At 46.0% G+C, this 22,050-nt stretch overlaps 1 protein-coding gene across 6 annotated transcripts in view; it reads right to left on the bottom strand.

The window, feature by feature from the left end:
* LOC115097983 (granulocyte colony-stimulating factor receptor-like) overlaps positions 1-22,050 on the bottom strand; it is a 151,307-nt gene that overhangs the window by 30,760 nt on the left and 98,497 nt on the right. For all 6 annotated transcript variants that reach the window (XM_029614208.1, XM_029614209.1, XM_029614213.1 and 3 more), the window contains one exon: positions 1,209-1,431. In XM_029614208.1, coding sequence (XP_029470068.1) covers positions 1,209-1,431 — 223 coding nt within the window. The remainder of the gene's footprint in view (positions 1-1,208; positions 1,432-22,050) is intronic.

Raw genomic sequence — 22,050 nt, 5'->3', positions numbered from 1 at the left:
AGAGAGAAAGGGGTAAATATTCTGTGTACACATCTGTCAAAGTTAAGTAATATTAGTCACCTATTTATTTATTTATTTATTTATTTATTTATTTGATGAGTTTTATATACCGTCATTCGGTAGAACTTAGCATTGGAGTAGGTGTCAGTGGCAGCCTGCACTCCTTGTTGGGATAACTTGCCTGGAAGTCAGTGCCAGCCTTTACTTCCCTAATGGCTAGTACCTATTACAGATTCTGCCGCAATTTAGTCATCTCTTCACATATGGGGATCAAGGGAAGGAGAGGGGGGCGGAGAAAATGCTGACTATACTCCATCTACAGGAGTTATGTTTGCCTGCAACCCACCTTAATTAGCAGAAGAGCGAAAATGCCTTCAGCAGCAGACTGGGCCTATTTCCATTCCCATCCCTGTCCCCACGCCCATCCCCCCACTGATTGTATCCCTCCTTTACGCTTCGGAGGATGAGAACTCCTGCTCTGCTAAAGTAGCCTCTATCCTCCACATCCTGTCTGTCTTTTTTTTTTTATTTTAATAATTTACTTTTATTGAACCACAACATGCTGCATGAAGAATAAACAAGCATAACACATCTCAACAGTTTTTCCCCATTTCCAATTTTCCAATCAATCTTCAACCCCCAACCTCTCTACCTCCCTTCCCCTTTGCTACTAATAACCATTCCACATCAGGTCAGGTCCTAAGGGACATCATCCCCGAAGCTTTCCCCAGAAACACCAAAATCAAATTTCGTACCACTGTTCAAAGGATTTCCAAATAATGTTGAATTTCACAAGAGAACAATTCCTAATTGCTGTTAATTTGCCCAGATAGTAAACCCTCCATATGCTATAATGAACCCAAAGCAGGCAAAGTATGTTTCCATCTATCAACAATTTCACAACGCACCACTGTAAAGATTTGTGAAATTAGTTTCATCGATCTAGAAGAAACACCCAGACAGAAAAATCTAACAAAAAATGTTTTGATCCTTCATTACCACAAAGTGGACACTTCACTAATTAGACTCAACACCATGACCCAAAATTGCTGTCTATCTTGACTAGGCTGTAAGGTCTGAGAGCAGGAATTGCCTTTTCTATGCATTTGTACAGTGCTGCGTACTCCTTGTAGAGTTGCATAGAATACGATTTTTAAATAAAATAAACAAGTGTTTAATAGTAATGGTAGTAGTAGCAGTACCAGTACCTGCTTGGGCTGCTGCTGGGATTATGATCTTGGCTGAAGGTGACTCTCCAGCAGAATTGTAGGCAGTAAGGAAGATGGTAAACTCCTCCTCAGAAAGCATGAGGGCGCACTGTAACTCATCTGTGATGCATTCCAGGGTCATTCCTGTTTCTCTTCTTCCCTTTCTCTGGGAAATGAGTCTGTATCCCAGGATCTTCCCATTGGCATCTTTCTTTTCTAGAGGCTGGCGGGTCGAACACAATAGAAGAGCGGGTTTTTTGGGGTTTGGTTTTTTTTTCACAAGGCTGCTTCTAGGCAAGGCCATGGGATCACTGAAACTGTCTACAATTCTTTGACCCTCCTAACTTCATAGATAGGGTGAAAATGTAGTATGTTGCATTGAGATGTGAGATCACTTATATCAGAAGCCAGAAACCAGAGTGGGTAAGTGTTAAATGGGGTACTGAGCAGTGAAGTTTGCAAAGGAACCCAATACAGAGGCCTAAGAGAAGCAGCAAAATGTATTTCTTTATTTTTTAAGATTTATATATCACCTCTACTACATAGTGAGTGATTTACAAATGTTAAAAAAAATGCAATAAATGCAATATAAAAACTTATAAAACAATCACAATAAAATCATGCAAAATATCATTATTAAAATCATATTTACATAGCGAATCAATTAATTCAAAAGAATATCCTAATGTGACGGGGTCACTATGCTAGACTGGATAGGAAGAATAAAGCTAGGAACCAAAGTTCTAGAAGGGGGGGGGGAAGGAAAATACAGCAACACCAGGCTAGAGACGTCCCTTGATTCCTTCCCCCTGATGTTACAAGGACAGAAGAACCACAGGTGTGGGAGGTTAAGGGTGGGACTTCCCTGGAGCCAATCAGCTGGCAGAGGAGGAGGAGTTTCCACAGGATAAAAAGGACTCCCTAGGAGAGCAGAGTCAGTCGCCTGTGGGGGACTGAGGAGGAAGGATCGGATTTCCTGTCTGCTCTGGGAGACTTCGAGGCTGGACATTCCCCGACCGTGTGAAGGACTGCCGCAACTATCACAGAGAAGGTGAGCATGGGGACTTCTGTTGTTGGACGAACGACAAGGATACTTTGCCTGGAGAACTGCCAGTGGGTGGCTGTACCTCTGGGAAAGGGTTGAGGTTCCAGAGGTATGGAGGGAGGTGGCAGTTAGACCCAGTGGGGCTGGACTTTTGAACTATGGACTTCGAGAGGGACTTCTGAAGCCAGTGGTTGGAAAGTGAGTTGCTGGCTCAGTGGGGAAGGCATCTGCCTTCCATCCAGGTGGTGAGGGTTCAAATCCCACCTGGGGACTTTTAAAATAAATATGTTTAAACTGCTATTTGAGTTTCCAAGGGACCAGGGAAGCTCGGTCAAGGTTTGGACCCGGGAACGGACGCAAGCAGATGGTGTACGGACCGGTGAAAGTGTCACACCTAGATAACAATTTCTTAAGGCAGTTCCTAAATAATATAGGGGTAGATTTTAAAAGAAGCGCGATCAGCCTACTTTTGCTTGCGCATCAGACTCAAGCAAAAGTACGCTGGATTTTAGTAGATACGCGCGGAGCCGCGCGTATCCACTAAAATCCTGGATCGGCGCGCGCAAGGCTATCGATTTTGTATAGCTTGCGCGCGCCGAGCCGCGCTGCCTCCCCCTGTTCCCTCCAAGGCCGCTCCGAAATCGGAGCGGCCTCGGAGGGAACTTTCCTTTGCCCTCCCCTCACCTTACCCTCCCTTCCCCTACCTAACCCACCCACCCGGCCCTGTCTACACCCCCCCCCCCTTACCTTTGTCGGGGGATTTACACCTCCCGGAGGGAGACGTAAATCCCCGCGCGCCAGCGGGCCTGCTGCGCGCAGGGCCGCGACCTGGGGGCGGGTACGGAGGGCGCGGCCACGCCCCCGGGCCGTAGCCACGCCCCGTACCCGCCCCCAAAACGCTGCCGACACGCCCCCGCAACGCCGCGCGCTCCGGCCCCGCCCCCCGACACGCCCCCCCTCCGAGAACCCCGGGACGTACGCGAGTCCCGGGGCTCTGCGCGCGCCGGGAGGCCTATGTAAAATAGGCTTCCCGGCGCGCAGGGCCCTGCTCGCGTAAATCTGCCCGGTTTTGGGCGGATTTACGCGAGCAGGGCTCTGAAAATCCGCCCCATAGTGTACTATTTCTGTGAATGAATGTCAACTGGAAGTGAGTTCCACAGTTTGGGTGTTACCACAGAAAAAAGCTTGTCCTGCAGTTTTGGCTTTAAATGAGTTTCAGAAAGTCCTTGAACTGCAAGCAACTCTTTTTGGGAAGGTCTCAGGCTCCATGTGTTATGGGAACCGGCCGCGGTAGGCCGCAGCCTGCTCCCTCCACCTACTGCCGTGGCTGCCTGCTGCTTGCTAGCCCTGGAAGTCTCGCGACCGCGGGGCGCAGCAGTTGCCGTGCGCTGTCCACTCCGGGCTCCTGCCAGACCTCTGGCACAGCTGCCCCTCCCTGGCCATGCGCTCCTTCCGCGCAGGGTCTTCGCCGGGCCTCTGACCTTGTTGCTCCTTTCAGACTGTGCACTCCTTCCCCGAGGGAACCTTGCAAGGCCTCCAACGCTGCTGCTCCCTCTCGGCTGCGTGCTCCCTCTGTGCAGGGCCTACGCCAGGCCTCCAACGCTGCTGCTTCTTCTCTGCCTAGACACGGTAGCGCCCGGTCCGGTCTCATGGGGGTACCCCGTGCTCCTAGGAGCGCGCACGCATGGTCTCTGACGTCATTTAAAGGAATCGCTATGGGAGGTGCTAGGGATCCTCCCTCTTGACCCGGGACTATTTAAGGCAAGGCCTTCCTGCAAGCCCTGGCCTTGGCTACTCAGCTCCTGCTTGCGTTCCTGATAGTCCTTTTCCTGTAATCTTGCTTCTGACTGGCAAGACCTCTGCTTGTTCCTGAACTCTGAGATTTGCTGCCTGCCAAGACCTCTGCTTGTATTTGACCTCCAAGATTCGCTGCCTGCCAAGACCTCTGCTTGCTCCTGACCTCTGAGATTTGCTGCCTGCCAAGACCTCTGCTTGCTCCTGACCTCTGAGATTTGCTGCCTGCCAAGATCTCTGCTTGCTCCTGACCTCTGAGATTTGCTGCCTGCCAAGATCTCTGCTTGTTCCTGACCTCCGAGATTTGCTGCCTGCCAAGATCTCTGCTTGCTCCTGACCTCTGAGATTCGCTGCCTGCCAAGACCTCTGCTCGTTCCTGACTTCCGAGATTCGCTGCCTGCCAAGACGTCAGCTTTACCCGACCTCCAGCCACGCCATCTGCCTTGCTTTGCCAGCTCCTGCCTTCAACCAGGAGCGGATTGGCCTATCGGGGGATCGGGCATCCCCCGGTGGGCTGATCGCGCTAGTCACGTGGTCTGCCGAGCACGACCGTGACAGCTCTGGGCGGCGAATCCCCGGGCCGGTCTTCATCGGGAATCCGCCGCTGCCTTCAACTCATCTTTGCCTACTAAGAGCCTCATCTGTACTTGGACTCTGTCTCTTGGGACCCCACGTAATTCCAGCCGGCCTCGGTACCCAAGGGCTCAACCTGAGGGGAATGTGGGCTGGTAGTGGTGAAGCATCCATGGGGGTCTCAGGCTTCCCATTAGCCTCGCCTGCCAACGATAGAGACCTGTGGGGCTCCTCTCCACAGGAGGTACCAACTTCCCCCTTGGCCTAAGGATCTACGCTCTGTAACACCGTACAAGAGCATACCAGGATAACTTATTTATTTACGGTACTTCTTTTTACTATACCGATACTCAAGACACAGGTCTTATCGTAACGGTTTACATCAAACCAGGGGGAAAACCAGAGAGAAAGAGAATAAATAAGTTACATAAAACAAGGGTGATGAATTCGGGACAACTTAGAAGGTAAATTTAGATTAGCATAGGAATAGAAACAAAGGAATTTAGTCTAAACGAGGAATAAAATTTAGCTTTAACAATCAAATGGTACTAACAATGAATTAAATCACATAGTTAACTTAGCGTGCATACTGAGTTGAAATTAAATCTTAGGGGATTTAATAAAACAGTTCAAATAACTTAGTGTGACAGCGGAGTGGAAACCAAACTAAATGGAGAAAGGGGTCCGGGGGGGGGGAGGGGGGGGGGAAACGGTGTCTTGTCTGATCAAGGGAAGGCTTGTTCGAAAAGCCAGGTTTTCAGTTTCTTTCTAAAGGTGTGAGTACATTGTTCCTGGCGAATCTCTGGTGAAACTTGGATTCAAATAATCAGGCCCTGAATTTCGCAGATCCTTAAAAGGACCAGGATCTTAAAATAACCCTTTCTTCAACCAGCGTTCCAATGTAAACCCTTTAAAATGAGTGTGATAAGATCTGTGAATCTCAGTCCTAAAATTACACATATGGTGATATTCTGCAGTAATCACATTTTGTAATTACTTTCTGAGGCAACCAAGCTAAAGCTGCATCACATTAGTCTAATCTTGTCACCAGTAATACAAAATTAGAAGGTAAAAAAGGACACAGTTGATGCGGCATCCTTAGTACTCTAAAAGTTGATTGTAGTACTGAAGTGACATGGGTACCCATCTCCAGAAGAGAATCTGAAAAGACTCCTAAATCTCTGATTTTAAAATGCAGCAGCATTAAATCATTAATAACTGCCTGTTGATCAATCTTTACTTGAAAATTTCCACTTCTAAAGCCTCAGATTTACTTATATTTAATATTAAATTGTGGGCACTAAGCCATCAAGGCACACAACAAATAGTCATTTATATTTTTCAAATTTCTACATCAAGAATCTGAAAAATGTGGTAGGTCAGATTGACAAACTGAAGAGTAGCAAATCACCTGAACTGGATGGTTTGCATCCCTGGGTTCTGAAAGAACTTAAAAATGAAATTTCAGACTTATTACAAGTAATTTGTAACCTATCATTAAAATTATCTGTTGTACCTGAAGACTGGAAGGTGGCCAATGTAACCCCAATATTTAAAAAGGGCTCCAGGGGAGATCCAGGAAACTAAGGACCAGTGAACCTGACTTTAGTGCTGGAAAAAATTGTGGAAACTATTATAAAGAATAAAATCACAGAACATATAGAAAGACATGGTTTAATGGGACACAGGCAGCATGGATTTACTCAAAGGAAGTCTTGCCTCACAAATCTGCTTCATTTTTTTGAAGGGGTTAATAAACATGTGGATAAAGGTGAACCGGTAGATGTAGTGTATTCGGATTTTCAGAAGGCGTTTGACAAAGTCCCTCATGAGAGGCTTTTAAGAAAATTAAAAAATCATGGGATAGGAAGAGACGTCCTTTTGTAATTACAAACTGATTAAAAGACAGGAAACAGAGAGTAGGATTCAATGGTCTATTTTTACAGTGGTAAAAGGTAAACAGTTGAGTGCCTCTGGGATCTGTACTTGGACCACTGTTTTTTAATATATTTATAAATGACCTGGAAAGGGTTATGATGAGTGAGGTGATCAAATTTGCGGATGACAAAAAAATTATGCAGCATAGTTAAATCTCAAGTGGATTGTGATAAATTGCAAGAGGACCTTGTGAAACTGGAAGACTGGGCTTCCAAATGGCAGATGAAATTTAATGTGGACAAGTGCAAGGTGATGCATATAGGGAAAAATAACCCTTGCTGTAGTTATATAATGTTAGGTTCCATTTTAGGAGCTACCACCCAGGAAAAACATCTGGGCATCATAGTTGATATTACATTGAAATCGTCAGCTCAGTGTGCTGTGGTGGTCAAATAAGCAACAAAATGTTAGGAATTATTAGAAAAGGAATGGTGAATAAAACGGAAAATGTCATAATGCCTCTGTATCGCTCCATGGTGAGACCGCACCTTGAATACTGTGTGCAATTCTGGTCGCCACATCTCAAAAAAGATATAGATGCATTGGAGAAAGTACAGAGAAGGACAACCAAAATGAAAAGTGGCATGGAAAGGCTGCCCTATGAGGAAAGGCTAAAGAAGTTACGGCTGTTCAACTTGGAGAAGAGACAGTTAAGGGAGATATGATTGAGGTCTACAAAATCATGAAAGGACTTGAACTGGTAAATGTGAAATGGTTATTTACTCTTTTGGATAATGCAAGGATTAGGGGGGCACTGCATGAAGTTACAAGTAGCATATTTAAAACAAATTGTAGAAAATTATTTTCCACTCAAAGCACAATTAAGCTCTGGAATTCATTGCCAGAGGATGTGGTTAAGGCAGCTAGTGTAGCTGGGTTTTAAAAAAGGTTTGGATAAGTTCCTGGAAGAGAAATCCATAAACTGCTATTAATCAATAGGGAATAGCCACTGCTTGTTGCAGCCATTAGCAGCATGGGATCTATTTAATGTCTGGGTACTTGCCAGGTACTTGTACCCTAGATTGACCACTGTTGGAAACAGGATACTGGGCTTGATGGACTCTTGGTCTGACCCAATATGACATATCTTATGTTCTTATGAGAACATAAGATAGTAACATAAGTTACATAAGATAGTAAAAATTTGTAACTTATCATTAAAATCATCCATTGTATCTGAAGACTGGAGGATAGCAAATGTAACCCCAATATTTAAAAAGGGCTCCAGGGGCGATCCAGGAAACTACAGACCGGTTAGCCTGACTTCAGTGCCAGGAAAAATAGTGGAAAGTGTTCTAAACATCAAAATCACAGAACATATAGAAAGACATGGTTTAATGGAACAAAGTCAGCATGGCTTTACCCAGGGCAAGTCTTGCCTCACAAATCTGCTTCACTTTTTTGAAGGAGTTAAACATGTGGATAAAGGTGAACCGGTAGATATAGTATACTTGGATTTTCAGAAGGCGTTTGACAAAGTTCCTCATGAGAGGCTTCTAGGAAAAGTAAAAAGTCATGGGATAGGTGGCGAGGTCCTTTCGTGGATTGCAAACTGGCTAAAAGACAGGAAACAGAGAGTAGAATTAAATGGGCAATTTTCTCAGTGGAAGGGAGTGGACAGTGGAGTGCCTCAGGGATCTGTATTGGGACCCTTACTTTTCAATATATTTATAAATGATTTGGAAAGAAATACGACAAATGAGATAATCAAATTTGCAGATGACACAAAATTGTTCAGAGTAGTTAAATCACAAGCAGATTGTGATAAATTGGAGGAAGACCTTGTGAGACTGGAAAATTGGGCATCCAAATGGCAGATGAAATTTAATGTGGATAAGTGCAAGGTGATGCATATAGGGAAAAATAACCCATGCTATAATTACACAATGTTGGGTTCCATATTAGGTGCTACAACCCAAGAAAGAGATCTAGGTGTCATAGTGGATAACACATTGAAATCGTCGGTACAGTGTGCTGTGGCAGTCAAAAAAGCAAACAGAATGTTGGGAATTATTAGAAAAGGAATGGTGAATAAAACGGAAAATGTCATAATGCCTCTGTATCGCTCCATGGTGAGACCGCACCTTGAATACTGTGTACAATTTTGGTCGCCGCATCTCAAAAAAGATATAATTGTGATGGAGAAGGTACAGAGAAGGGCGACCAAAATGATAAGGGGAATGGAACAGCTCCCCTATGAGGAAAGACTAAAGAGGTTAGGACTTTTCAGCTTGGAGAAGAGACGACTGAGGGGGGATATGATAGAGGTGTTTAAAATCATGAGAGGACTAGAAAGGGTAGATGTGAATCGGTTATTTACTCTTTCGGATAGTAGAAAGACTAGGGGGCACTCCATGAAGTTAGCATGTAGCACATTTAAAACTAATCGGAGAAAGTTCTTTTTCACTCAACGCACAATTAGACTCTGGAATTTGTTGCCAGAGAATGTGGTTAGTGCAGTTAGTATAGCAGTGTTTAAAAAAGGATTGGATAAGTTCTTGGAGGAGAAGTCCATTACCTGCTATTAAGTTCACTTAGAGCAGGGGTGGGCAATTCCGGTCCTCGAGGGCTGCAAACCAGTCGGGTTTTCAGGATATCCTTAATGAATATGCATGAGAGAGACCTGCATACACAATGCCTCAGTTGTATGCAAATCTATTTCATGCATATTCATTAGGGGTATCCTGAAAACCCGACTGGTTTGCAGCCCTCGAGGACTGGACTTGCCCGCCACTGCCATTAGCAATGGTTACATGGGATCTTCTTAGTGTTTGGGTACTTGCCAGGTTCTTATTGCCTGGATTGGCCACTGTTGGAAACAGGATGCTGGGCTTGATGGACCCTTGGTGTGACCCAGTATGGCATTTTCTTATGTTCTTACCTAATGCTAACATCTCATCTACTTCTCTTTTTATATGCTTCTCAGCTTTAGCTGACCTTCGGTAGGCAGTCTGCTTCCACAGTTTATAGGTACCTGTATCTATGTTATGAATAGCAAAGCGGGTAAGTCCTGGTTTAGTAGAAAATAGGTCAGCATATGTGTGCAATACTGCTTCTATCTGCTGTTTCTAGGTAGTGATTCTGCTGTTTCTGGGTAGTGCTCTCTCAGAACAACTTGTTGCACAGACCCTTCAGGCAACAGGCCCGGCATGACTGGGTGTGCACACCGTGCATTTGCATGGGACGGCACACCTGGTAGGGCGGTGGCAGTAGGAGAGGCCACTGGGCCTCTGGGTGGAGCACAGCCTGCCGACGGCAGCAGGAGAGGCTGCGGAGGTGGCGAAGAAGAACCACTGAAGCAAGGTTGCCACGAGAGCCCATCTCTGTGGCAGCAAAGAAGAGGTTTGGCGGTGAGCCCCGGGTGAGAATAGGAGCCTGAGTGTGAGGGTGTGAGAATGGGCACCTGGGTTTTTGTATGTGGATATGGGAAAATGGGTGTGAATATGTGAGAATGGGAACCTGGGTGTGAGTATGTGGCAATGGGAACCTGGATGTGTGTATGAAAATAGGCGCCTGGGTGTGTGAGTGAGAGCTTGTGTGTGGTAGAACATGTGAGAATGAGAGCTTGTGTGTGTAAGGGAGTCTGTGAGAGAAAGCATGAGCCTTTGTGTGTGAGAGAGATGAAGGGAAGAAGATAGGAGAGAGAAGATACAGAAAGAGAAAAGTGACCCTAGAGAAAGAATTAGGAAAAGATGACAAGGGAAAGTGAAAAAGAGAGACCTGGACCAACTAATTAGAAAAAGAAAGGAACAGATAACAAAGGTAAAAAAATATTTTGAGATTTTAGCAATTGGAATATGCCATCTTTGGGTATTTGCATTTCTTATAATTTTGAATTTTGCTCTTTATTAGTGGTTTTTATATACCGCTCATCGTTCAGAACATCTGATCGGTTTACAGTAGAACAGCGAATTCAGCAACAGGCTTTACATATAACTAAGTGTATAACGAGAGTAAAAAACAGGAGGGAAGAACAGCGAAACACTATAGCACAGTTAAAGCTATCGCTTCAAGTAAGCAGAAAGATAGGAAAATCATTGCATTAAAAAGAAAAAAAAATAAAGTATTTCAAAAATTATTATATACAGAAAATTACAAAATGTTATGTATGAACATGGGACTTTAAGATCTAAGATGTATACCTTATCTCCGAGTTGTTGACATTGGGTTTAAATAATGATGACATTAAATACAGGAAAAGGAAAGGAGAGAAGGGGAGGGAAACAGCACAACGAGAAGAGGGATGAGGAGAGCGGTGAATAGGGAGGGGCAAGTGGGAATTAATTAGGTGAAGGCTTGCTTAAAGAGCCATGTTTTGAGGTTTTGTTTGAATTTCTTATAGCATGGTTCTTGTCTCAAGGTGTGAGGCATGATGTTCCATAAGGATGGGCCAGCAATGGATAGGGCCCGGTTCGCGGTGGACTTTAGCCTTATCGTTTTGTGGGGTGTGTAGTGTAGCTGCATGTTGTTTTCTAGTGGGTCTGCCAGACTCGTGGAAGTAGATGTCGTCCTTGAACCATTGCATGTCATAGTTGTAGAGGGATTTGTGAATTAGAGTGAGTGTTTTGTATTGAATCCGGGCGGATATGGGTAACCAATGTAAATGTTTGAGGACAGGTGTGATGTGTTCGTTTTTGTGTACATTTGTAAGAATCCGAGCAGCGGCAATTTGTAGGATTTGTAAAGGTTGGCTAGAACTTTTTGGTAGACCTAGGAGCAGGGCATTGCAGTAATCGATTTTTATTAGAATAATGGCTTGCAGGATGGTGCAAAAGTCATTGAGGTGTAATAGAGGTTTGAGGTTTTTTAGAGTGTGTAATTTGAAAAATCCTTCCTTCAAGGTGGAGTTTACAAAGTTTTTTAAGTTAAAGTGACTGTCAAGGATAACCCCAAGGCTCCGGACATGGGAGGAGAAGGGATTAGGTGGATTAGGAGGTTTGCTAGGTAAGGGGTTGACGGGGATGGAGCTAGGGGAGATGGCAAGTAGCCTTCCACTGTTCAGAGTCTGGTTTCTCAGTCTTTCTATTTTGGTTTTGTTTACATGTTTCTATTTCTAAATTGTCCCTTATTTCTGTATTAGGTAATGATCAGTCTGTGTCCTGCCTGTGTGTGACGGAGGTGCAGTATTGCTGCTAGCGTATAGTCTCTCTGTAGAGACTTGTAGCAGTCTGGCTTGTTCTGTTATCCCAGTAGGTGGTGTAATAATGTTCTAAGGCTTGGTGTAGTATTCGCATTGCTTCTTTTTCATAAGGTTGCTGTTATTTGCATTTTCAAAGCACTGCGGCCATGCGCGTAGCTCCCGGTACACGTGGAAGAACCCAATACGAAAAAAGGGGCAAGCCGGGACAGCGGCAATAGGCTGTCCCGCTGAAGTGTGTGCCGGCAGCCAGCTGGCCTGCATAACTTACTACTGCTCCAGAGAGCAGGTACATTTTGAAAAAAAAAAAAAAAATCCTAGTTAGAGGGGTTTTAGGGTTCAGGGAGGATAGGGGAAAGGGCAGGCAAGGTAGGTAGGGGGTTTAGGAAGTTCCCTGGGAACTGGGGAAAGGCATTATCACATCACTGTACGATTCTTATAAAATGTATCCCCCTTACTTGTGCGCTGATATAAAATCAGGTGTTCATGTGCGCACACATGCTGGGAACCGCGCAAACGTATCCCTGCACACGGGTCTTAAAATTCACCTTAAAATGTTTAGTAGGGGGGGGGGGGGCGTGGCTGTGATGCTGGGCTGAGCAGACACTCTTCAACCCTGCTCCCTCGGGATCACCTGATTTTTACAGACCTTTCTGCAGTTTTTTCGTAAGCAGCTATACACCCTCTTTTGAGCATTTACTGTTGTACATCTGTCTGCACCCCGTACCAGCTGCTTCCTGGCGGGTGATTCGCAACTGATGGCTAATAGATCGCACAGAGGCATGGATCGCGTGGCGGGACCCGGAGGACAAAATGGCACCAGACACTGAGCCTTCTGTGGAAGGCCTAATCGGAAGCTGTGCTGAAGGACCTTACCCGCGCAGTGTTGGCAGCAATCACGGATCAACTCCAGAAGCTTCAGACCTCGGTTGAGGAATTACGTGATAAAGTGGGGGAGATCAGCCATAGGGGAGCAACCAGGATGATCATATTGCCTCTCAACACCACAGTTACTGACCTTACCTGGAAGAAAAAATTGCTGAAAGATAAACTTGACGAATAGGAAAATCGTAGTCGCCGTGACAATCTCTGAATTTTTGGAGTCCCAGAAACCATTTAAGGCGAAGAGTTGGTCACTTTTTGTGAACGTTGGCTGCCCCAAGTGCTAATATTTCGATGGAGGACTGGAAAATCATAAGAACATAAGAAAATGCCATACTGGGTCAGACCAAGGGTCCATCAAGCCCAGCATCCTGTTTCCAACAGTGGCCAATCGTGCTCATCGGCTTGGCGCAGGAGGACCGGATGGCAGTAGGGCCGCATCCAGTTATTGTAAAGTACCTCAACTATACAGACAAAACCAAGCTTTTGGCAGCATTTTTCAAAGCTTCGGACCTCAAGTATGGTACCACCAAGCTACTGCTTTTTCCTGATTTTTCAGTGAAAGTACAGGCTGCCTGACAAACATTCTCTCCTTATTGCACTCAGTTATTTCAGTGTGGAGTTCGTTTCTCTTTGCAATTTCCAGCACGCTTAAAAGTGTTCCATCATGGGGACACAAAGTTGTTTACTACTGCGCAAGAAGCAAAGGTGTTTTTTTGGACTCCATTAAGGATTGATGTGATGCTCTTCTCAGGCCTAGCGTTTGTGACCAGCTGGTCTTTTTGGTCGGTTGCGACTGGCCAGTGAGACTGGATGCACCACGTGTTTTCAGTGCATGTTCTTGGACTTGGCAGAATTTGACCTGGAAGCCTACACCGGCCTACAGAGGACTTTCTTTATCCTCTGAGTGCATAGCAGCACTGGTTTGCTTATTACACATAATTATACTGCCTCATATTGTTCTGAGGATTGCTCTGCTTAAGATGGCCATTGCCCTCTGGTACTGTATGGGGCAGAAACAGTTTTCATTTTTTCCTGAAGTTACTGGGGAAGATTTTCTCCTTCATATTTAGCCATGGCAATCCCTGGAGACTTGTGGGGATGACACTACTGGTCCAGAACAGAGAGCAGGAACAACTCAGCATTGGACATTTGTATGGTGGTTTCTGCAAGGACTCGGGGTTTATTGGGGTACTTGGGATGGGATGGTTCTGGATGAGATTGGGTATTTTGTGTTTTTATGTGTGAATGTGAGTGTGCATGGACAGTCGCAGTTGGAATGTTTGCTTATCTTCTTAAATTGTGCCTCGGATGGGTACTGCGTTTTCCTTTTTCTGTCAATGCCTGTTTTGTCCCACTTGCTTTGTTTGGTCATGCTGATTTCTACTATGCTGGAGGGAGCCTGGCCTGGGGGGGGCTCCCCTCTGTGGTTTTTATTTTTTTTCTTTTCTTTGCTCGGTGCACTAGTTCTAGTTTCCTTTCCGTATGGCTGATGTTCTGATATGTTCACTTAGGGGTAAATTTTCAAAACCTTACGCGCGTTGGGCCAATTTTCAAAGGCCCGGCCACATGTGTAAATCCCCAGGACGCGTGTAAGGGAGGAGCAGTCCAGGGGATGGGACGGGGCATGGCTAGAGGTGCCTGGCACAGTGGCCATTTGCCGCTGTGCCGAGGGGATCGTGTGCCGGTGTGCGCACCTTGCTCCTGTCCCAAGGCAGGAGCAAATGGTAAGACAAGGATTTGGGGGGGGGGGGGGGGGTTAGGATAGGGCTAGGGGGCGGGAAGGTTAGGGGAAGGGGTAGGAAGGTTAGTATAGGGGGTAGGGAAGTTCCCTCCCAGGCCGCTCCTAAATTGGAGCGGATTGAAAGGGAACTGCGGAAGGCCAAGGGCATAGGCATGCGCAGGTTGCACAAATGTGCACCCTCTTGCGCGCGCTGACACCCGATTTTATAATATGCGCGCACGGGCGCGTATGTTATAAAATCACGTGTCCATGTGTGCACACCAGGTAGCGAGTGCACATCGACGCGTGCGCACAAGTTTTTAAAATCTATCCCTTAATGTGGATGGGCTTCACTTGCCGATCAAACAAAAGAAAATCTTAACTGATCTTAGGAAGTGGGGAGCATCTATAGTTTGTTTTTTTTTTTTGCAAGAAACACATTTGGACAATACTGAGCATGCTAAGTTACGAAGGGATTGGGTGGGGCAAAGTTTTTTTTTTCTCCTCCTACTCCACCCGGCAGAGGGATGTGGCCATACTTTTCCATAAAGTCACTCCGTTTGTGCTTGAGAATCAGGTCTCTGATTCTGAGGGCAGATTTGGTTAATGTTTATGCTCCCAATCGATAGTCCCATCAATTCTTTTCTTCTCTAGCAGCCAAGTTATTGCGCTGGAAGGGTTATGTTCTTGTCCTCTTGAGGACTGTCAACCCCCCAAGACCCCGAAAAAGATCCAGGCAAACACCGGTATTGGATTTCTTACTCAAGAATTAGGTGTTGTTGACAGTTGGCATACCCTTCATCTCCAAGAGAGAGAGTATTCTTGCTATCCTTATGCTTATAATGTGTACTTGAGAATAGATTGCATTTTGATATTAGAGTTCTGTTTCTCTCAGCTGCGCAAGTGCCAAGATGGTTGACGTTCCTTTTTCTGATCACTCCTTAGTAGTTTGCACACTGGCATTTGCACATGAGGGGAGGACCCGGCCCCCTTGGAAAATGTCCTCCTTGCCTTACCATGATAAAGAATTTGTTAAATTTTTGTGTGCCAAGCGGAAGGAGTACAAAGAACTGAATTTCTCGCAGGATTTGTTGGACATTACTTTTTGGAATGCTGCCAAGACTGTGCTTAGGGGACATATTTTGGCCTACCAGCGGTGCCAGACTGCACCAAAGAGCTGGACTTGTCTAAAACAAATTACCCTTCTTAACATACTCACGTTAATCGAATGACTCCAGCTGCACGACAACAATTGGAGGAGGCTCGGAGGGAGTTGGACGCATTGCTGGATGTCAAGGCAAGACAAAATTTGCAATATTATAAATTTAAACTATTCCAGTGGGACAATAAATCAGGCAAGTTGTTGGCACGTCTGCTTCGGAACGTGGGACCAAAACCCTTTGTTCCACAGTTCTGCTTTCGTAATATGGATCATCTCGGCATGGAGGTGGTCCTTAAGGTTTTTCAGGGATTTTTTCGGGATCTCTATACCAGTGAACAACCAGATCTGTCTAACCGACAGAGACCTTTTCAGGGATAACTTTCCCCAGATTATCTTCAATGGATAAATCTAAGCTGGAAGAGCCCATCTCTTTAGGGGAGATCCAATCGGTGGTGCGGGGGCTTAAGCTAGGTAAGGCCCCAGCTTCGGATGGTTTCGGTCCTGAATGTTTTTAAATCTTAGGGCCATGGAGTTTTGAGCCTTTAATGGGAATGTTTAGGGAAGCTTTTGCTGAGGGTAGTATGGGATCCAAGAATAATTTGGCAATGATGATTCTTCTCTTAAAACCAGATAGGGACCCTGTGGCTCCTGGGTCTTATAGACCCATTTCTCTTTTGAACCAGGTAGTCAAAATCCTCTCTGCTGTGCTTGCCGCTTGGGTCAACAAGATTATTCAAACTATCGTGTCCTTGGATCAGAATGGATTCATCTCTCATAGGCATTCCTCGGCAAACATGCTCAAAACTTTACTTAAGGTATCGCTGAACCTCCAATCTGAGTGTGATAGCATGTTGGTAGGATTGGACACTGAGAAAGCATTCGAACGGGTTGAATGGTCCTATATTTTGAGGGCGTTGGAACAGTTCAATTTTGGGGACCAGTTTATTCATTGGGTGAAAGCTCTGGGGCAGATTTTAAAAGCCCTGCGCCGGCATAGGCTGCCGGTGCGGGCAATGCCCCAGGACGCGCGTAAGTCCTGCGTGCACATCATAAAATCCAGGGTCAGCGCACGCAAGGGGGTGCACAATTGTGCAACCTGAGCGTGCCGAGCAGCCTGCCTCCGTTCCCCCCCCCCCCCCCCCCCCCACCTTCCCCTACCTAACCCAGCCCCCAGCCCTAACTAAATCCCCCCTACCTTTGTTAAGAAAGTTAGGCCTGCCCAAGGCAGGTGTAACTTGCGCATGCCAGCGGGCTGCCGGCGCGCCATTCCCCGGCCTGAGGGCTGGTTCGGAGGCCTCGGCCACGCCCCCGGAATGACATCATGCCCAAAGCCTCACCCCCGGAATGCCCCCAAATGTCGCGCCGCCCCCGATACGCCCCCAAGCAAAGCCCCGGGACTTACGCACGTCCCGGGGCTTTGCATGCGCCGGCAGCCTATGCAACCTGTTCACTGGGGAGGTGTTTTCCTTCTTAAGTGGAATTGGGGGACATGAAGTACCTGGGCATTCACATAGCTCGCATGGCCCACGGTTTGTATTTGAAGAACGTTGGAGCTACCTTGGGGAAGGTTCAGGCTTTGCTTGAATATTGGCATTCGTTCCCGTTATCTTTGATGGGGCGTTGAGCCATGGTAAAAATGATTATTCTCCCCAAGGTGCTCTACCCACTCCAAATGCTTCCTCTTTGGCTAAAGCAATCTGAAGTGCTTCAATTTAAATCCATGGTCTCTGCTTTTTTATGGCGTAGGAGACGGTCAAGACTCAGGATGGATGTTCTCATGCATGAGAAAGTATGGGGGTTTGGTTGTCCCAGACCTGCGTTTATATAATGTTGCTTGCCTTATGTGCTATGTACAGGATTGGGTCTCTCAACATCGCAAGTATGACCGGAGGGGTTACTGAACAAATGGGCCAATCCCTATCATGGGATATATCTGCTCCATCACCAGACATGTTTTGTTCTCTGTAACCTACTTCTAAGTTCCTATATGCCTCATTATGTTATCTGTTATTTGTTTCAATGTAAACCGCCCATCGAGGCGTCTGTTTTATTTCCTTGTAAACCTGTGTGATATGTATTTTATACAGGAACACCGGTATATAAAAACTAAAAATAAATAAATCCTTCAGAGTTTGTCTTCATACCTTCTGGTTGGGGGCATTTCAGAATGCATGGAAATTGTTGAGGGCCTTGGCACAAGGTTCGGCCACTGTTTCTCCTTTTTTACCTCTAACTGGAAATAAGGATTTCCCCACAGGTCTTGCTCTTTCTAGGTTTCACACCTGGAAGGAGTTAGGCTTTTCTTGATTTGGACATCTGGTCGATCCAGAAGAACAAAAGTTATGGTCATTTCAACAGCTTCAAGAGCAATGGGATATCCCTAGGCAAAATTTATTTTCTTACTTGAAAGCTATATATTATGCCTTGGAAATCTGCCAAAGATATTATGTGCTTCTTGCTTTTTCAGATGCAGAAGAAATTTTTTTGGAAACCAGTCCTGGCTTTAATAAACTTGGCATATGGGCATGTTTTCTGCCCAGTATCAGACCTCACCGCATCTGGAAAAATTGGCTAAGCAATGGAGTGAAGCATTGTGACTAGAGATTGATGCATCAGATATTGGCAGAGCATTTGTTTTTGATTTACCATTGTATGGCCCCTGTTAACCTGCGGGAGATTCAATTTAAAATTATTCACCGTCTTTACTTATCTAGAGATAAAGGTGCTCGATTACGTTTGTGGGCATCTGATGAATGTTTGAAATGTTCGCATCTTTGTGGGAATTTGTCACATATGTTGTGAATTAGCTGTTTTAGTGGACCCTTGAGTCGGCCTACAGGAGACTGGGGATATAGTCTCTGCTTGAGGGCAGGCCGGGAGGCCAATACCAGGCAGGCGATGGACGGTGAGCTTCACCTAGGAAGCCGGTACTCCCCCGGGAGGAGCCCGTAGGAGCCCGGCTGCTGGGACTTAGGAGATCACGGAAGCTGGAACTGAAGCAGGCAGGCAGGGATCCGGAATCAGGCAGGAACTGAAGCAGGACAGGTACTGGAACTGAAGCAGGACAGGTTACTGGAACCAGGCAAGCACTGAAGCAGGACAGGTTACTGGAACCAGGCAAGCACTGAAGCAGGACAGGTACTGGAACCAGGCAAGCACTGAAGCAGGACAGGTACTGGAACCAGGCAAGCACTGAAGCAGGACAGGTACTGGAACCAAGCTGGAACTGAAGCAGGACAGGTACTGGAACCAAGCTGGAACTGAAGCAGGACAGGTACTGGAACCAAGCAGAAACAAAGACAGGACTTGGACACAGAAGTGTAGCTAGGCAGGAATGGAGTTGCTAACGCAATAGCACACTCTGGGGCTCGGAGCAACTGGGAATCGCAAGGAACCCCGTTGCAAGCAAAGTTCTGGGCTCCGCAGCGGCCTTACATAGGCCGCAGCGTCTGGCGTCAGGGTAAGGCGGAGCCTTCAGTGGCGGGAAAAGGCCTTCATAAGCGCGGCTGCTGCTCACGTGCACGCCTAAGGAGATGGCGTCCAGGAAGGGTTTCTCGGTGGCGTCCCCCCCGCGGGCATGCCGCGAAACAGGCCACAGGCTCTCAGAGGCGGAACGGGACCAAGGAGGTAAGGGCCAGGTCACGACCGGGACCTCAACAACATATTTACAGAATGCCCAAGGCTTCAGTCTTTCTGGAGTAAAGTTTGCTCAGCTATCATCCATGTATTAAATAGCCCAGTCCCATGGAATAGTGGCCTCATTTATTTGTCTTTGTTTGAGGAGACGCCTGTACTGCCTGGTGGGGGTCAGAGGTTTGTTGTAATCTCTTTAACTTTGGCAAAAAAAGCGATTTTTATCTACCTGTAAAGCTGCACTAGTTCCGGATTTTCAGGACTGGCGGAAAGCAATGATCCACTTTGCAACATTAGAACATATGAGAGAAAGAGCTAGGTAATAAGCGCAGTGTTTTATATTTGAAAAGCTATTTTGCGCTTTGGGAGAAAGTTTCTAAATGGAAGACTAGTGTATTTTTTGTTTCCTTCATTGGGTCTCCGTGCTCATAGTTTCCTTTCCTTGGCGTGTGTGCTGGATGAATGTGTGTATGATAGTGGGTTTTTTACAGATGGGGGGGGGGGGGGTGGATATAACTTTGGAAAATGTTGAAGCGACGTGTAGCACTTGTTCTGTTTATTTCCATTACATTCTACACTGATATATTTGTTTCTGTTGGGCTTTGTACTAGAATTGCTGTACATTGTATTGGTTCTTAATGTATTGCTTCAATAAAAATTCGTTTAAAAATAAAAAAATAAAATGTTTAGCGGTGGAAGGGGTTCTTTTTTTTTTTTTTGTGAGGTGACCCCAGAATTTGAATATAGTCTTTTTTCATGTCTGGGTTGTAATGTGAACTGTCGTAGTTTTGCTCTGCACCCGTTCTTATGATTATTGCTATTTTATTGTAGTTATGGTGATCTCTGCCTTTCTAGAAAGAGGATTCGAGAGAATACATAGGGGCCGATGCAATAAATTTTGAGGAAAGCGGGCACTGACTTTTCAGCGCTCGCTTTCTTAGCACACGCATGGTGCCCACAAGGGGGCGCCATGCAATATGCAAATTAGGGGGTTGCGCTAGCAAGCAGGCACTAGGGTCGCTTGCGCGACCTTAGCGCCTCCTTGCTAACGCAACCCCGCGGCGGCTGCCAGTTATGAAGACCGACACCGGTAAAATTGGCATCTGTTTTCATTGCTGGCAGACGGCCGGTTATGAAAACCGATACAGAGTTTACTGGCGTTGGTCTTCATAACTCGGCGGTCTGCCGAGGGGGGGTTTTTTTTTTTTTTTTTTAATTGAAGAAGTACGGAAAAGCAGTTTTTTCTGCTTTTATGTACTTCTTCTACATGCGCTCAGCTATTAACGCCTGCTCCAGGCAGGTGTTGATATCTGAGTGATAAATGTGCGTCTGAGATGCACATTTATCTTTTTGCATTGGGAGTGAATGAGTAATAGCCTCATTCTTATGCATTTGCATGTGATGAGCGCTAACTCATTCACTCCGCGTCGGACGCGTGTTAAATAAACACTAATCCCCCTATTGCATTAGGGGTGGATTAGCGCCTATTTAACCCGCGTCCGACAGCAGGTTAAACAGTGCACTAGTGTGAGGCACTGTATTGCATCGGCCCTATTGATATTTATTTTATGATATAATTGATTGGATCTGAAGTTAGTGTTCTTTGCTTTTTACCTGATATTTTTGTTTATTTAATAAATTGCAATAAATATAAAATAAATACATACAGATTTATAAGGGATTTTTAATGTTGGTAAGTGCTTGAAATAAGAGTTAAAATATTCTAAAAAGTTTCACTCATGTTGCATAAGGGCTGTTGTGACTACTTAGGAACCCATTGTAAGGTGCATGCTAAGGCATTATTTATCAATAAGAGTACAGCTAGTGGGGTTCAGACCTGTATGCTTACTGCCCACCCTTGTTAACCTTAGGCCCACCCAAAAACTCAGTTCTGGCTATGCCATCGGCCTCCGGGCACGTGGTGGAGCTCATCCCACCACGGCCTGAAGTTAAAGGAGAAGGAAGCTGGCGGGGCCATGATGGCGTTCATCTCATCACGGCCTGAAATGAAGAGGAAGGAGGGGGCCACAGTGAAGCACATCCCACTGTGGCCTGGAGAAAGGAAGCCGCGTGCGCACGTGTGTGTGTCTGTGTGAGAGCTTCAGTGTGTGTCTGTGTCAGCACTTGTGTGCGTGTTTGTGTGAGAGCTTGAGTGTATATGTGTCAGAGCTTGTGTTCATGTATATGTGTCTGTGTTACGTGAGTTTTGTATGTGTATGTGTGTATGTCTGTGTGCAAGTGCTTGTGTGTGTGTGTGCCTGTGAGAGCCTATGTATCACATATAGGTTCTCAAAGGCATGCTCACATACACACATAGAGGTAGATTTTAAAAACTTATGCACACTATCCAGTGCACCCACATGGACACGCGATTTTATAACATGCGCATGCCTGTGTGCGTATGTTATAAAATCAGGGGTCGGCGTGTGCAAGGGGGTGCACATTTGTGCAACCTGGCACGCCGATGTCCGCGGCCTTCTGTAGTTCCCTCCCAGTCCGCTCCAATTTAGGAGCGGACTGGGAGGGAACTTCCCTACCCCCTATACTAACCTTTCTACCCCCCCAATAGCTTTAACCTATCTTTTGCGCGCACCGGCACACTGCCGGCACGTGATCCCCCCCCCCCCCGGCACAGCGACAAATGGCCGCTGTGCCGGGCGCCTCTAGCCCCGCCCCCTGGACCACCCCTTTCAGCAACTCTGGGACTTACATGCGTCCCGGGGATTTACACGCGTGGCTGGGCCTTTGAAAATTGGCCTGGTGCGCGTAGGTGTTTAAAATCCGGCCCATAATGTGTCTGAGGAAAAGAGAGCAAGTGTATGTGAGAGCATAGGCATGTATATGAGATGGAGTGTGTGAGAGATTGAATGTGTGTGTGTATGTATGTACATATGCATGTGTATGTGTGTGTGAAGATAAAGTTTGTTTGGCCCTACCTCCCCAATCCACAACAAT

This window comes from Rhinatrema bivittatum, chromosome 8 (assembly GCF_901001135.1).
Source record: "Rhinatrema bivittatum chromosome 8, aRhiBiv1.1, whole genome shotgun sequence".
Taxonomy (NCBI): Eukaryota; Metazoa; Chordata; class Amphibia; order Gymnophiona; family Rhinatrematidae; genus Rhinatrema; species Rhinatrema bivittatum.
Note: the sequence above shows the minus strand (reverse complement) of the source record. Positions and strands in the feature narration are given on the sequence as shown.